This window comes from Polypterus senegalus, chromosome 5, assembly GCF_016835505.1.
Source record: "Polypterus senegalus isolate Bchr_013 chromosome 5, ASM1683550v1, whole genome shotgun sequence".
NCBI lineage: Eukaryota > Metazoa > Chordata > Cladistia > Polypteriformes > Polypteridae > Polypterus > Polypterus senegalus.
This window is the reverse complement of record NC_053158.1, coordinates 34,747,003-34,761,890: the sequence shown is the minus strand read 5'-3', so window position 1 is coordinate 34,761,890 and position 14,888 is coordinate 34,747,003. Positions and strand designations below refer to the sequence as shown.

Sequence of the window (14,888 nt, the reverse complement as noted above, 5' to 3'; positions counted from 1 at the left end):
CATATGTATTATATGGCCCTTGGACTGGGTGAGCTGTCCTGGGCCCTAAAACATTTTAGGGTGCGTCTTGCTCACGATTTACAATTTGAACCATTTGCCATATTGCCAGTGTGTACATAGCATTTTCTTTGTTTTTATGAAACAGGTTAGAATCCAAATAATGATGCAAAGCACGATTTTATAAATGGTATATAGAATGTAATTTTCAAAATCATTAACACAACTGAAAGTAGGAATAAAATTACTTAAAAACCTTTAAAGTTAGATTTCTAGCATGAAATAGTATTGGCAACTTCTGAATAGATCAACAATGGAAATGTGCTGCCAATACTATCATAAAGCATATTTGGAAAAAAAAAAAATGTAGATCTTACCGTTGCCATTGATAATTCTTGAAATCCATCTCCACATTTTTGCCAAATCTTTGACGGGGCTGAATGGGTATCTTGTGACTCATTTCTTGCTTTTCTGAATGCAGCTTCTGTGTCATCGGGGAAAAAGGAGCATGCTGCTTCTAAAGATTTCCTCTTGCGCTGAAAAGGACAGAAGAAATTGCTGATTGGTTACCAAAACAAAACACCAAATTAAATGTCTAATTCATGCAACTACAAACCGGATTCCAAAAAAGTTGGGACACTAAACAAATTGTGAATAAAAACTGAATGCAATGATGTGGAGATGGCAAATGTCAATATTTTATTTGTAATAGAACGTAGATGACAGATCAAACGTTTAATCCGAGTAAATGTATCATTTTAAAGGAAAAATATGTTGATTCAAAATTTCACGGTGTCAACAAATCCCAAAACAGTTGGGACAAGTAGCAATAAGAGGCTGGATAAAGTAAATTTGAGCATAACGAAGAGCTGGAAGACCTATTAACACTAATTAGGTCAATTGGCAACATGATTGGGTATAAAAAGAGCTTCTCAGAGTGGCAGTGTCTCTCAGAAGCCAAGATGGGTAGAGGATCACCAATTCCCACAATGTTGCGCAGAAAGATAGTGGAGCAATATCAGAAAGGTGTTACCCAGCGAAAAATTGCAAAGACTTTGCATCTATCATCATCAACTGTGCATAACATCATCCGAAGATTCAGAGAATCTGGAACAATCTCTGTGCGCAAGGGTCAAGGTCGTAAAACCATACTGGATGCCCGTGATCTCCGGGCCCTTAAACGACACTGCACCACAAACAGGAATGCTACTGTAAAGGAAATCACAGAATGGGCTCAGGAATACTTACAGAAACCATTGTCAGTGAACACAATCCACCCTGCCATCCGCCGTTGCCAGCTGAAACTCTACAGTGCAAAGAAGAAGCCATTTCTAAGCAAGATCCACAAGCTCAGGCGTTTTCACTGGGCCAGGGATCATTTAAAATGGAGTGTGGCAAAATGGAAGACTGTTCTGTGGTCAGACGAGTCACGATTCAAAGTTCTTTTGGAAATCTGGGACGCCATGTCATCCGGACCAAAGAGGACAAGGACAACCCAAGTTGTTATCAACGCTCAGTTCAGAAGCCTGCATCTCTGATGGTATGGGGTTGCATGAGTGCGTGTGGCATGGGCAGCTTGCATGTCTGGAAAGGCACCATCAATGCAGAAAAATATATTCAGGTTCTAGAACAACATATGCTCCCATCCAGACGCCATCTCTTTCAGGGAAGACCCTGCATTTTTCAACAAGATAATGCCAGACCACATTCTGCATCAATCACAACATCATGGCTGCGTAGGAGAAGGATCCGGGTACTGAAATGGCCAGTCTGCAGTCCAGATCTTTCACCTATAGAGAACATTTGGCATCATAAAGAGGAAGGTGCGACAAAGAAGGCCCAAGACGATTGAACAGTTAGAGGCCTGTATTAGACAAGAATGGGAGAGCATTCCTATTTCTAAACTTGAGAAACTGGTCTCCTCGGTCCGCAGACGTCTGTTGAGTGTTGTAAGAAGAAGGGGAGATGCCACACAGTGGTGAAAATGGCCTTGTTCCAACTTTTTTGGGATTTGTTGACACCATGAAATTCTGAATCAACATATTTTTCCCTTAAAATGATACATTTTTTCAGTTTAAACTTTTGTTCCGTGATTTATGTTCTATTCTGAATAAAATATTAGAAGTTGGCACCTCCACATCATTGCATTCAGTTTTTATTCACGATTTGTATAGTGTCCCAACTTTTTTGGAATCCGGTTTGTAGTTCCAAATAGTACAAGACAATTTTACACAAATAATGAGTTCATGGCTATTTAGCAAAATGCAACCTTTGTTGCCATGGGCACTAAGAATGTAGCTGAGCTACAAGTCACAAAAAACTTGATGAAGTGTGTAACTCTGTAAATCCATCAAATACACAAATTTTCTTAAGTAAGGACAATATAATAGTAAACTGAACCGAGTTGGGGCAGCACAGTGGTTTGTGCTGTTGCCTCATAGTTCCATGAAACTATGTTCAAGCCTATCACTCAATCTTCCTGTGTCCATATGGTTTTACTAAACACTGGCCCACTGCAAGTGGTTGTAGGCAGATGACCTCCTTGACCCTTAAGACCTTCCAGAACACTCTGGTCCTATGGTCCTTCAGAGCAAACTCTCTTATGTGGCAGGTCATTCAGTGCCAGGGAACCCAACCTCTGGAATTCTTTACTCTAATATATCCAAAGCTGCCTTTCGCACTTTTCCTTCAGCTCTGTGCTGAATATATTTCATTTTTTATCATTTCTTCATTCTTAATCCTTGGAATCTCATATTTGTTGTTTATTCTGAAATGTGTACTTGTTCTTCCATTTTGACATCAATTGTATGAGTTTATTTTTATTGATTCTGTTATTATTCCTTCTGTGGTTCATGTTTTTTATTATTTTGTATTAATTCTAACTCAACCAACCTTCAGCAAGAGAAAGATAACATGAAAATAAAATGTATTATTAATGTAGCCACACACAGTTCACAAGGGATTGTATATCCCTTGCATTTTATACCACACTAGCAAAGCCACATAATAAAAAACAATGCTACAGTTTAAAGACTGTAAGAGACAATCTTAGAAATGTAATGCTTTAAGTTAAAGTCATATTAGTGTTTGCTTTATTTAAATAGAATATAATTTTCTTTCATAGCTATAGATTATGGTATAGCCTTTCACCCCCTGTAAGTTAATATGAGATAGAACATTTCTTAGTTATATCTGTAATACAGTGTGTTAATTGAGTCAATGAGTCAATGTGTATTTTGGAATAGGCTCATAGCTAGCGTGGAGTGAAAGACCCATTTGCAGTTTGTAATGGGATAGACATACAGTTTTCTGAACGTTTATAAATGCTTCAATAGTATGAGCAAACTTAAAGAATGAAACAAGATATTTAAGCTTTAAACAGAACTTTTCTTTGTTATATCAATCTGTTCTCTATTTTTGTATGAACCGTTTTACCTTGATTTTTCACTAAAGCTTTTAAAAACGAAGATATTTTTTCTGTGAAATTATTTCAAAGCGTCAAGCAGTTGCCAGAATCCCATGAAGCATACTAAAGCTGCAGAACTTTGGTAATTTTGGGTAAATGCAGCTACAAAGACTATAGCTTAGCTTTTACCATTACTGTAACATGAAAGTTAATGACCAAGCAACTAAACTTGAGAATTTGTACCACAATCTGCAGCTAAATTTTGGACTTCCTAACTGGAAGACCTCAGCAAGTGCAGACTTGCTGCATCACTTCCTCCATCATACTAATCTTTAACACATTCAACACAAAGAGCAATGTGCAGAGTCCCATGAACCACTCTTTGTTAATCTACGACTATGACTGCTGTTGGCTTGGAATATTACTGATACATTTTCCCTTCTGTTTATGTCATATTTATCACACATTGCCTTAGAAAAGCAAATAGTATTATCAAAGACCTTAACCTCCATGCACAACCATTTTTCCCTGTTCAATGCTGGCAAATGGGAACATCACCATCAGCACTTGCATCAAAAGATTCAGGGAGAGGGAGAGGAGAGAGAGAGAGAGAGAGAGAGAGAGAGACTTTATTAATCCCAAGGGGAAATTCACATAATCCTGCAGCAGTATACTAATACAAAAAACAATAGTAAATTAAATAGTAATAAAAATGCATGTAAAAGCAGACAATAACTTTGAGTAATGTTAACATTTACTCCCCCGGGTGGAATTAAAGAGTCGCATAGTGTGGGGGAAGAAGGTTAACCAGTAGCTTCTTGAACTAACCCCTCAGTAAAGTTACCAGTTTACTTAGCATGGAGAAAGTGAATAAGAGAATGTTCACCACGAGAAGGATGGAGGCTGCAGAACATTCCCCTAGATGAATTTGGTTCAGAAGGAGTGAGTGTGAATACTACTAAAACACTGCCTGAGGGGAGGTTTCTGGTGGAGTCACCCAAGTTAATGTGTCTGGTTTTGAATACCCAAAGCACCCAATACCTGACATGAGACTAGGTGGCACACTAGTGAAGATTTGCTGAAGGGTCCTGGGTACCAAAAAGAAGAAAGCATATGTCATTAGTAAGCTTTGAATCACCTCAATGATCAGTGTGGAGGGAAAAATAGATTTCTGCATTGTTTCCTGACAGAGTATCTCTTTTAGATTAAGTAATATTCTGGGAATTCAGAATATTCCAGAATGCTTAGAACATACTGGGGTTGTCACACATCTTATCAGGGCAGTAACTGAGGGTAAGGGAGACCTGGCACTACTTTAGATGAACCTTGCTAATGGTTATGGCTTAGACCAGCACTATGTTCCAGGCAGTATCAGAAATCTTATGCTCATCTAAAATAGCAGGCTCCATTGAAGAGTCACCACTGGAAAGACAATGTCAGACTGGCATCATAACCATCTCTGTAGTGGAGAGTAGGAGGGGGCCTGTCAAAGCTGGGTGTACAGCAACTACCAATAACAGCATTCATGAATGATCCGACTGACTATTACATCACTGACAAGAGGCCAATGAATTCTGAAGTGGATTGCTAATCTTTTCACATGGGTAAGGATGAGCTTTATGTCAGGTAAATCAAGATCACTACATATGTGAAACACCAACCCTAGGGAAAAGTTTGTAAAGAGACTGGGAGGAGTGTAGGGATGTCACTAGAACCAAAGTTTCGGTACCAAGTCAACACCAAAATAGCAAATTCCTAACAGCTCTAGCTTTTTTTTTTTAAACCAGTATCAATAACAAAGTGAAAGTCGGTGCTTCACTGATGTGTGATTGCAAGTAGACTTCAGAAAGCACAGTAACACGTGATAAAAGTATGATTGAATTAAATGGCTCCTAATGCTACCTCTTGAAAAGAAACAGCAAAAGATATATCTGAAATGCACTTATGGTCACAAAATTTCAGCTTGTGATTGCTGGCATCATGCTTATCATTTAATAAATAAATAAAGAGAAAAAAGGCTCATTATTGAATTTGCTCAGAAATATATTTTTGTGTGCTTTGAGAGCACATATTACTGAATGGATGCGAGTTATAACTGTTTAACTTATAGATGGCGAGATTAATCACTTTTTATGAACATGTCCTACACTGTTCTAATAAACAGAGATTTTGTACTCATTTTCTAATTGTCTACAGATATCCCTTTGAGCATCCATCCATTCCCCGAGTAGCTTTAGTGTCACACATATAGGACTTTAGCACAGTGTCTTCCCACATCCTAACAATAGTTATAGAAAGTAAAAATACAATTTTTAAATGAAGCAGCTACTTGGCTTGTCTACACCAAAGATGAAATGAGCGGCTCCATTTGCTAATACCAAAATATATTTTATTTATTGTTTTGATGTTTTCAAGCACTTAACTAACATCATACAAGGGAGCCACATCCATGTCCTTTGTGATGCATGTGCAGGCAGTGTGCCATGCTGGGAGCTATACTGAAAAAATTATTTACAAAGAAGGTGGTGTCTGGGGCCATACCATACTCCTTTAAAAGAACGGGCTGCGGAGAGGCAGACAACACCCACAGGCACTCTCTAGGTGACATGCATCAGAACGATTCATTTTGTTTATTGTTTTGTTAATAGACTTTTTATCAGAAACTGTAATATAAAGTACTAGCCAACCCGCGGCGTACCATACGCCGCATAATCAGGCCGGTTTTTAATGATTTTTAAGCACAGGGAGAAAATTAACATTTGAAAAATCAGTAATGTAATAAATCAGCAAGAAAAGCAACATTGTAACAATGCATGGAACGAACCAACACACAATCGTCTGTGATTGAAAACTGGCGGACCACCATGGCTAATGTGCCCACCTCCAACTCGTCACTTGAGTCGTTGTCGTCTTTGCACAGTCCAGATGCACCTGTGACTCACGTAGACTTTCCGTGTTCCTGCAGGAGCATCTAAGAAGACGCATGTTTGTCGCGGATGCGAATTGCTGTATGTAGCGTGTAAAACAGTTTGCTATGGTGCACGCAGTCGTGCATCGTAAACGAAAACTCGGTTTTTAAAGACTGCTTACTTCATTGCGTTTTAACCTCAGTTGTAAAGGATTGTTTTAAGGATCCCATTGCATACCCCTCGCAAACCGTTTTACACGCTGCATATGGCGATTCACCCCCACGAGAAACATGCCTCTATGAACACTCAACGTAGCTTGGAGGTGCATGTAGCCTCTACGACAGACGAATATAAATGACGCCGTTCCTTCTGTGTCGTCGTGTCCGAGTTAGTGGGCGTGGCTCTGCGAGTTGTCGTCGTATCCAATGGTCTTGGAGTTGGTGGGCGTGGCTCCTTCCTGCGTGCGCCATAGGTGTCTTACTTGTTGGCGACTTAGTGAATCCACGCCCCTTCCGGCGTGCTTTCCATGGGTGTAATGCCTTAGTGCAGGGGTCCTCAATCACGGTCCTGGAGAGCCGCAGTGGCTGCAGGTTTTTGCTCCAACCCAGTTGCTTAATAAAAAGCACTTATTGCTAAAGTAACACTTCTGCTTCAGTTTAGTGATTTTGAGCCCTTATTGCTTAATTTTGTCTTAAACAGCTATTTTAATTGCTCCTTATTATCAATAACATGCAAATGACAAGAGAGAGCAGCATTTCTCCATTTAGCTTACTTACATTTACACCTGTGTGTATTTATCTGCACTATTGGGTTTAATTAAATACTTGGAAGAAAAATGAAGAGAAAAAAGTGAAGGACTGAGAATTACTCGTCCATTTTAGCCTTCAAATCATTTGCATGATAGAAAGGGAAAGAAAATCTAGGATATGAGAATGACCTGACATAGCAGAGTTAATTTAATTTCATAGCTTGTTAGTGCTTTATTGGCAAGAATTGCTTTCTAATTAAGCAACCAGGTCAGAACAAAAACCTGCAGCCACTGCGGCTCTCCAGGACTGGGATTGAGGACTCCTGCCTTAGTGAATTATATATACTGTATATAGATGTTTTTATTTTGTTTGGTAGTTTTATTTGGATTACCTCTGGGAATTTTTATTTTTATACAAACTTGTATGTTTCAGTTTTATGTTGAACTGTCAATGTTTTTAATATTATGTTTTCAAGTCCTTATTACGAGTTTAAAAACTCAATGTACTGCAATAACTACTAAGCAAAACTTTGAAATTGCTAAGCAATCTTAACGTGTATCACAAGTAACTGTTACGCAAATTCAGAAGATCACTTTTCTCCCTGCTCAGTGTCACCAGTGTTCTGATTTTATGAAGGGAATGACAGAGAAAACATAAAAAATACATGACTTTCAAGTGTGGCACCAATCAATGAAACAATACATTTTTGCAAAGACAGTGATGGCTAAAATCTCTAATCATGGTTTATGAATAGGTTAATTTAGGTTGCTGACAGGCTGGCTACTGTTAGCTAAAATATTTCTTTAACAATTCAGATTGGAAAGTTTGATTCTCAAACTATGTTCTGCTAATCCAACAGATGACCATATTGCGATTTTGTTTTTCTCGGAATTGCACTACGGTACTGTGTCGTGTGTGAAAAATGTTAATTGTATACAGTACAGGCCAAAAGTTTGGACACACCTTCTCATTCAATGTGTTTTCTTTATTTTCATGACCATTTACATTGGTAGATTCTCACTGAAGACATCAAAACTATGAATGAACACATGTGGAGTTATGTACTTAACTAAAAAAGGTGAAATAACTGAAAACATGTTTTATATTCTAGTTTCTTCATAATAGCCACCCTTTGCTCTGATTACTGCTTTGCACACTCTTGGCATTCTCTCGATGAGCTTCAACAGGTAGTCACCTGAAATGGTTTTCACTTCACAGGTGTGCCTTATCAGGGTTATTTAGTGGAATTTCTTGCTTTATCAATGGGGTTGGGACCAGCAGTTGTGTTGTGCAGAAGTCAGGTTAGTTGGACGATCATTTATTTTTCAACAGGACAATGACCCCAAACACACCTCCAGGCTGTGTAAGGGCTATTTGACCAAGAAGGAGAGTGATAGAGTGCTGTAAATGGTCATGAAAATAAAGAAAACACATTGAATGAGGAGGTGTGTCCAAACTTTTGGCCTGTACTGTACATTTGAACTCAAACTTGAAACTGGATATTATGGAAACTGATATTGCAACTAATAATAAAAGAATTAATGGAAAAAATCGAGATGACCACATTTACCTTGCAGCTTGGCCAGTGTCTGTCTATCTGTTGTTTTAATGGAGCTAAATTTGTACAAGAAGCATTTTGCCCTTCCACCTGTTCTGCAAATAGTGGCCAATGTGTTCTTAAATATTCTGGCACAAAAGCCATTCCACAAATAGGAAAATAGAAAATATGAAATACATGAATATGTTTAAAGCTTGAAATAAAGTGATAACATGATCAGGAAAAATGCCAGCGCCAAATGGTCACCCCAGCTTATGGTGTAATTTTAATGCTATCCTCAAGCGACCCGAGTGAGCGGAAACTTTTCGCTGGCGCATCCGTAGAGCGGAACAAGACTGCGGGCGCGTAACCGCAGGCAGCCACGTTTACTTCGTGCAGTGCGCGCGCACAGCTAGCGTTGCAACTCTTGACTTTTCTGTTTATTTCTCCGCTGCCTGGACAGATGACATTTTAAGAAAATGTAAAGTAAAATTTCCTCACAGATTATTGCATAGACAAGCATATCGCCGACACAGCAAACTTTTCTCTAATATACGTTATTAAAAAATGACCCTGTCGAGTGTATTTAAATTTTTGAGTGAGCTTACTGAAAAGAGCTATGGTAAATGCACAACTTACCTTACTGAAAGAAGCCATTCCAAATCCACAACATTACAATTATTTAAACTCGCATGCCTGTACCTGTAGTATAACACGATACCACACACATTATCATTCGGTGTCCCACAGACGGACTAAAGGAACACTTTTTAGCTCCTTCGATTTCCCTTCGTTCTCTCACCGCGCCGTTTGCGTTAAACTGCTCGTTGATTGGTGAACTTTTTAGCAGGCGTTCACTAATTGGTCGCGGCGTTAGTCCCTCGCGCATTGAATCTTGGAAGTTGAAGTTTGACCAAGTTAGTTCTTGTGGTCTGGAGGTACACATGGTCGTTCATTTTCTAGTAAGTACTGTTAGCGATGTCTACTATTCCTCTTCCCAGTATCATTTTTATTTTTATGTCTAAACGTCATCCTTTTCAAGGTTAATTTTAAGACTTTAAATAAAATCAGTCTTACTAGCTTGCGTGACTTAAATTAACATAGACCCGCTGATTTTGTTCATAACAAATATGACAGGTAGATGCGACGTTGAAGAAGCTTTCCCGGAGCGTGGGTTGGGGGGTATGGATTTGGGGGTTGTGGTTTATTTAAAGAAAAGCATACTTTGAAAGATATGTTTAAAAATAACTATATTTTCGACCTCGATGTAACGAAAGGCAAACCAAATTGACAGACTACTCTGCAGGATTTAATTGATTATATTTAAAAGTGTTTATTTAAAAGTAGTACAGTAATTTTTTTGAACAATAAGGACTTCTCTTACGTCCAAGTGTAATTATCAATCTTCGATTTTTTTCTCGGATGTTAAGACTTTAATAGTAATACAAATAAAATAAGTATATTTTTTGAGTTTTCTTTTTTTGCTATTATGAAAGAGATGTACTTTCAGTCACAATTGCTTTTAGCAGTGCACAGATCTTTTCGTGGGCACTGGCTGAAACGTCGAGAAGGGACACTACGTAACAAGGTCTGATACATTTTATACTGGGCACGATATAGTTTCAATTTTTATATCAGTGTTTTTAATTTAATTAGAAATTCTGGGGTAAATTTAGGGCCACTATAAACTTCACAAACTTGGTGAAACATTTATGCTTGAAATTGCTGATAACGACAGATTGTCAAAAATAACACATTTTAACAAGACAAGAGCAAACGGTGCAATTCATATCTATTTCATGGACCTTATCTGCAAGAACTCACTTTATAGTACATCAAATCAAATATGTTTTTCCTCCAAAAATTAATTTTGGGTCAGATATTGAGAAAGCTGCCTGAACTGAACATCTGGTACCATATGCATCAATTATTTTTGTGCATTAGACTTTCAGAACAACATTATTAAAGTACTAGCAAAATACCCGCACTTCGCAGCAGCGAAGTACTGCCTTAAAATTTTTATTAAGAAGAAAAGTAAACCTTTTTAAACTGAGGGAAAATATACCAATAAATATTTGTTAAGGATCTCTTTGTATACAGCGTTGTCAGTTTGGCCCTCTGGTTGTAATATGACCAAGCTGTGCGCTGAGCTTGCTCTTGAGCATGCAACATACAGTTGGCCATGTGAACAGTAATCTTGTTTCAAATCTCACAGCTTGGATTGCTGCTGTCATAATCGGTTTGAGTTTCATGGTTTGTTTCAATTACGACAGTATTTGTAGGACTTGTTGTGTTGAAGTGACATTCGGCATCTGTGAAGCATTGTAAGCATACAACCGGTTTCATCGATAACTTCGCATCCAGCTTTTGAGAGTTTAAACATTCATAAACATCAAAGTGTCCACTACTCAAATCTTCACCTGTGAATCTAAGATGTTTAAGAGGCATTGGCAGTTGTCCAAAGGTGTAAAATATTTGGCCATTTCGGTACACTTGAAAGTGACAACCGAACAATTAAGCGGCAGCCATCAACTCACATGCAGAAGCATAGGTGAAGGGCTTAAGCATTTCACTCTTATTGTGCTCCTGTGTAGTATAATTATCTCCTGTACCGTCATCAGTCCACACGTTGAACCTGTCCCAGTCATTCAGTACATAAGACACAATGTTCCTCCGGATATCAAGAGTGAGCCTGATATGGCCATGCAGTATGTAACACAGAGAATGGAAAAGGCAGGTGCCATCTCCGGGCATGGAAACTACTCGGTAAGTGACAGTTCTTTGATCGATGGTGATCACCCCGATAGACATGTTAATGGGGGTACAGTTGTAACGATAAAGGAAATGGGTACCTGAACAATGTAAATGAACAATAAAGCAGCGGAGAAGCCGTGGATTAAATAAAAAGGCTGTAGTTATCAGCAGAGAGACGTTAATCCCGTGGCGAAGCAAGGAAGGGAATGTAGAGACCAGAGCGACGGACAGTCTTATATAGGCAGGCAGCCAACAATGTGGGAGGCGTGGGATGCATGACCCAACGCCGCCTAACACGGTGACCGAGCTGCAGGCTATGGACGTATATATGTACGTAAGTAGGATTCAGTTAGCGTTGGTAACCCGCGTACCAAATTTCTTGAAGATGGGCCCATAAGTAACAAGGACCGTTGAAAAGTTCAATATGGTGGCCGATAGTGGCATCATACCACCGAAATAAGTACGTACATTGGTTTCGATTAGCGCAGGGAAGCCACCTACCAAATTTCTTGAAGATGGGGCCATAAATAAGAAAGTTCAACATGGCGGATGTTGCCGACCGTTATCGACCGTTATGACCGTTACGCGTAGAATTTCGAAATGAAACCTGCTTAACTTTTGTAAGTAAGCTGTAAGGAATAAGCCTTCTACCTACATGGGAAGTTGGAGAATTAGTGATGAGTGAGTCAGTGAGTGAGTGAGTAAATGAGTGAGCCTTTTATTAGTATAAATTCAATAAGACTCTTACACTTATCTTTTAAAGATCCTTCCCTGTTTTTCAGTAAGAGTTCTCTTGTTAAATTTTTTTAAAAAAAGAAAAGGAAAACATCAGCCCACCTGCTTCTGTATTCTGTCTCTTCACAAGCGCCTACACTCTTAAAAATAAAGGTGCAAAATCATTTCTTCAGTGCGATGTCATAGGGAAAACATTTTGGTGAACATAATCAATGGAAAAAAATAAAAGAGAAATGATAGAAAAACAATAACAATGTAAAAATAGTGCAAGAATACAGCAAACACCAAAAAGATATGATGAAATTAAACATTCCTCCTAGCAGATCTTCTCAAGCTCTGTTGGGCTTGGTGGAAAGGGTCTGTAAACTGCTATCTTCAGGCCTTTCCACAGATGCTCTATAGGATTGAAATGTGTGGTCTTTGGCAGGGCCGCTATAAGACAATCAGAGACTTGTCCCGAAGCCTCTCCAGAGTTGTCTTGGTTGTATGGTTTGATGTAAAGTGAACCATCGCCCCAGTGTGAGGCAATCTAGAGAAGGTTTTCTTAAAGGACCTTTCTGTATTTGGATGCATTCGTCCTTCCCTCAAATCAGACCATTCTCCCTGTCCATGTTACTGAGAATCACTCCCATAGTGTACCATCACTACCATGCTTCACTGTATGGATGGTATTAGGAAGGTGATGTGCAGTGCCCAGTCTTTACCAGACTTCTTTGCCCAGAGGGGACTGGGTGGTCTCTTGGTCTGGAATCCCTACAAATTTTATTTTTTTTCTCCAGCCTCTGGAGTTTTTTTTTTTGTTTTTTCTGTCCACCCTGGCCATCGGACCTTACTTATTCTATGTTAATTAATGTTGACTTATATTTATTTTTTATTGTGTCTTCTATTTTTCTATTCTTCATTTTGTAAAGCACTTTGAGCTACATTTTTTTGTATGAAAGTTGTTGTTGTTGATATAGTACTTGAAATTCTGTCTGGAAAGTTCAATTCTTGTCTCATCAAAACCAGGAATCTTTTTCCTTATGCTCTCATTTACATGTATTTGCTTAGCCGACACTTCTATCCAAAGCAGCTTACAAAAGGGATCAACATAATTGAGTAACATCAGCCTGGAGAATGTTTGGGAACAAATTCTACAGGACAAGGGTACAAAATTGATTTCCACAAGTGAAAAGCTCCAAACAAAATTTAAATGAGTTAACAATTCCTAGATTTATGAAACCTATCAGTTAATAGTACTTAGACAGAAATTCACCAAACAAGTGAGTCTTTGAACACTTCTTGAACACATTGAGGGAGTTAGTGTTTCAAAAGGAGGTGGGCAGCTTGTTCCACCAGCCAGGGGCTACACATGAAGAGTCTGGACTGAGATTTGATACCACACTGAGGTGGCATCACCAGATGTTGTCTATCAGTAGATCTAAGTGGGCAATAAAGAGCATATGACACAAGAAGTGTCTCTGACCCATTGACTAATCTTGAAGGCAAGCATCAAGGATTTGATCTTCATACATGCTGCTACAGGCAACCAGTCTAGTGATCTGAAGAGAGAAGTGACATGTGCCCACCTTGGCTGGTTGAACACCAGACATGCTGCATTATTTTAAATCATCTGCAACAGCTTGGTGGGACATGCTGGTATTTCTGCCAGGAGAGAGTTGCAGTAGTTCAGTTGTGAGATGACCAGAGCCTTTTCTTCAAACTGCTCTTTAAACTTTCATATGCCTTTTACTTAAGCATGGCTTCCATCTAGTCACTTTGCCATAAATGTCTGATTGATGGGGTGCTCTTAAGATGGTCACCCTTCTGACAGGTTTTCACATCTCAGGAGAAGACTGACGAAGGTCTGTTAGAGTGACCATTAGGTTCTTGATCACCCTACTTAATGGGGCCACTCTTGCCTGGTTACTCAGTTTGAATGTACAGCCAAATTCTTCCATATCAAAATTATTGAGCTCATTGTACTTCTTAGAACTCACAAATCTTTAGATATGTTTTTATACCTTTGCCCTGATCTGTACCTCACCACAAATTTATCACAGAGGTGTTCTTGGACTTCATGGCTTGTTGTTTTTTTAATTCTCTGTGAATTGTGGGACTTTATATACACAGGTGTTTGCCTTTCTGGACAATGTTCTGTAAATTTAATTTGCCACAGGTGGACTTTCATCAAGTTCCAGACATATCTCAAGCAAAGTGAAAGTAAACAGGATGCATCTGACCACAGCAAAGGGACTGAATACATGAGAGATTTCCATTGTGGATTTTTAATAAATGTGCATATTTTTATGAAAACATGTTTTCCCTTTGTCATTATGGGTTATTGGATGTTGACTGATGAAACAAAATGACAAATTTCAAATTCATTTAAAATTAAATGTACAACACAATAAAGTGTGCAGAAACTGAAGCAGTCTGAATACTTTATTGCTCCAATTGTACAGTATATACCTACAATGCATTCACACCTTTACTAGTCTGCTTTATGTAGTTACAGGCTACAGAAGGATTGAGCCTCTGGGTACAAGTTAATCTCAGAGGACACTCAGACATACTCATACTGTCTTAATTTACAGTTCACAGTTGGTTTAAAATCTTTGGCGTTTTAGAGGAAAATCAGGGTATCTGGAGGACAGCTCACAGATGCAGGTGAAGAATGTCCTGACTCCAGAGAGGCACTCCAGGGTCATGATTTGAGCTCAGACCTCCTGTACAATGAGGAAGCAGCACAAAACAAAAGTAGAAAATCAGACCTGGAAAATAATTTTCACATCATTGTACATTGTGAATGTGCTGTGTTG

General features: G+C 38.7%; 1 protein-coding gene across 4 annotated transcripts in view; it reads right to left on the bottom strand.

Annotated features, from left to right (window-relative positions):
• The window catches only part of spidr (scaffold protein involved in DNA repair), a 384,626-nt gene extending 375,213 nt beyond the window's left edge, over positions 1–9,413 (bottom strand). For 3 of the 4 annotated variants that reach the window (XM_039754491.1, XM_039754492.1, XM_039754495.1), the window contains exons 1-2: positions 9,238–9,413; positions 375–533 (exon numbers count right to left, since the gene is read on the bottom strand). In XM_039754491.1, the coding sequence (XP_039610425.1) occupies positions 375–533; positions 9,238–9,255 (177 nt within the window). In that variant the 5' untranslated portion in view covers positions 9,256–9,413. Of the gene's footprint in view, positions 1–374; positions 534–9,237 lie in introns of those variants that run through there. The other variant, XM_039754493.1, reaches the window with a different exon arrangement.
• Between the last annotated feature and the right edge of the window lie 5,475 nt (positions 9,414–14,888).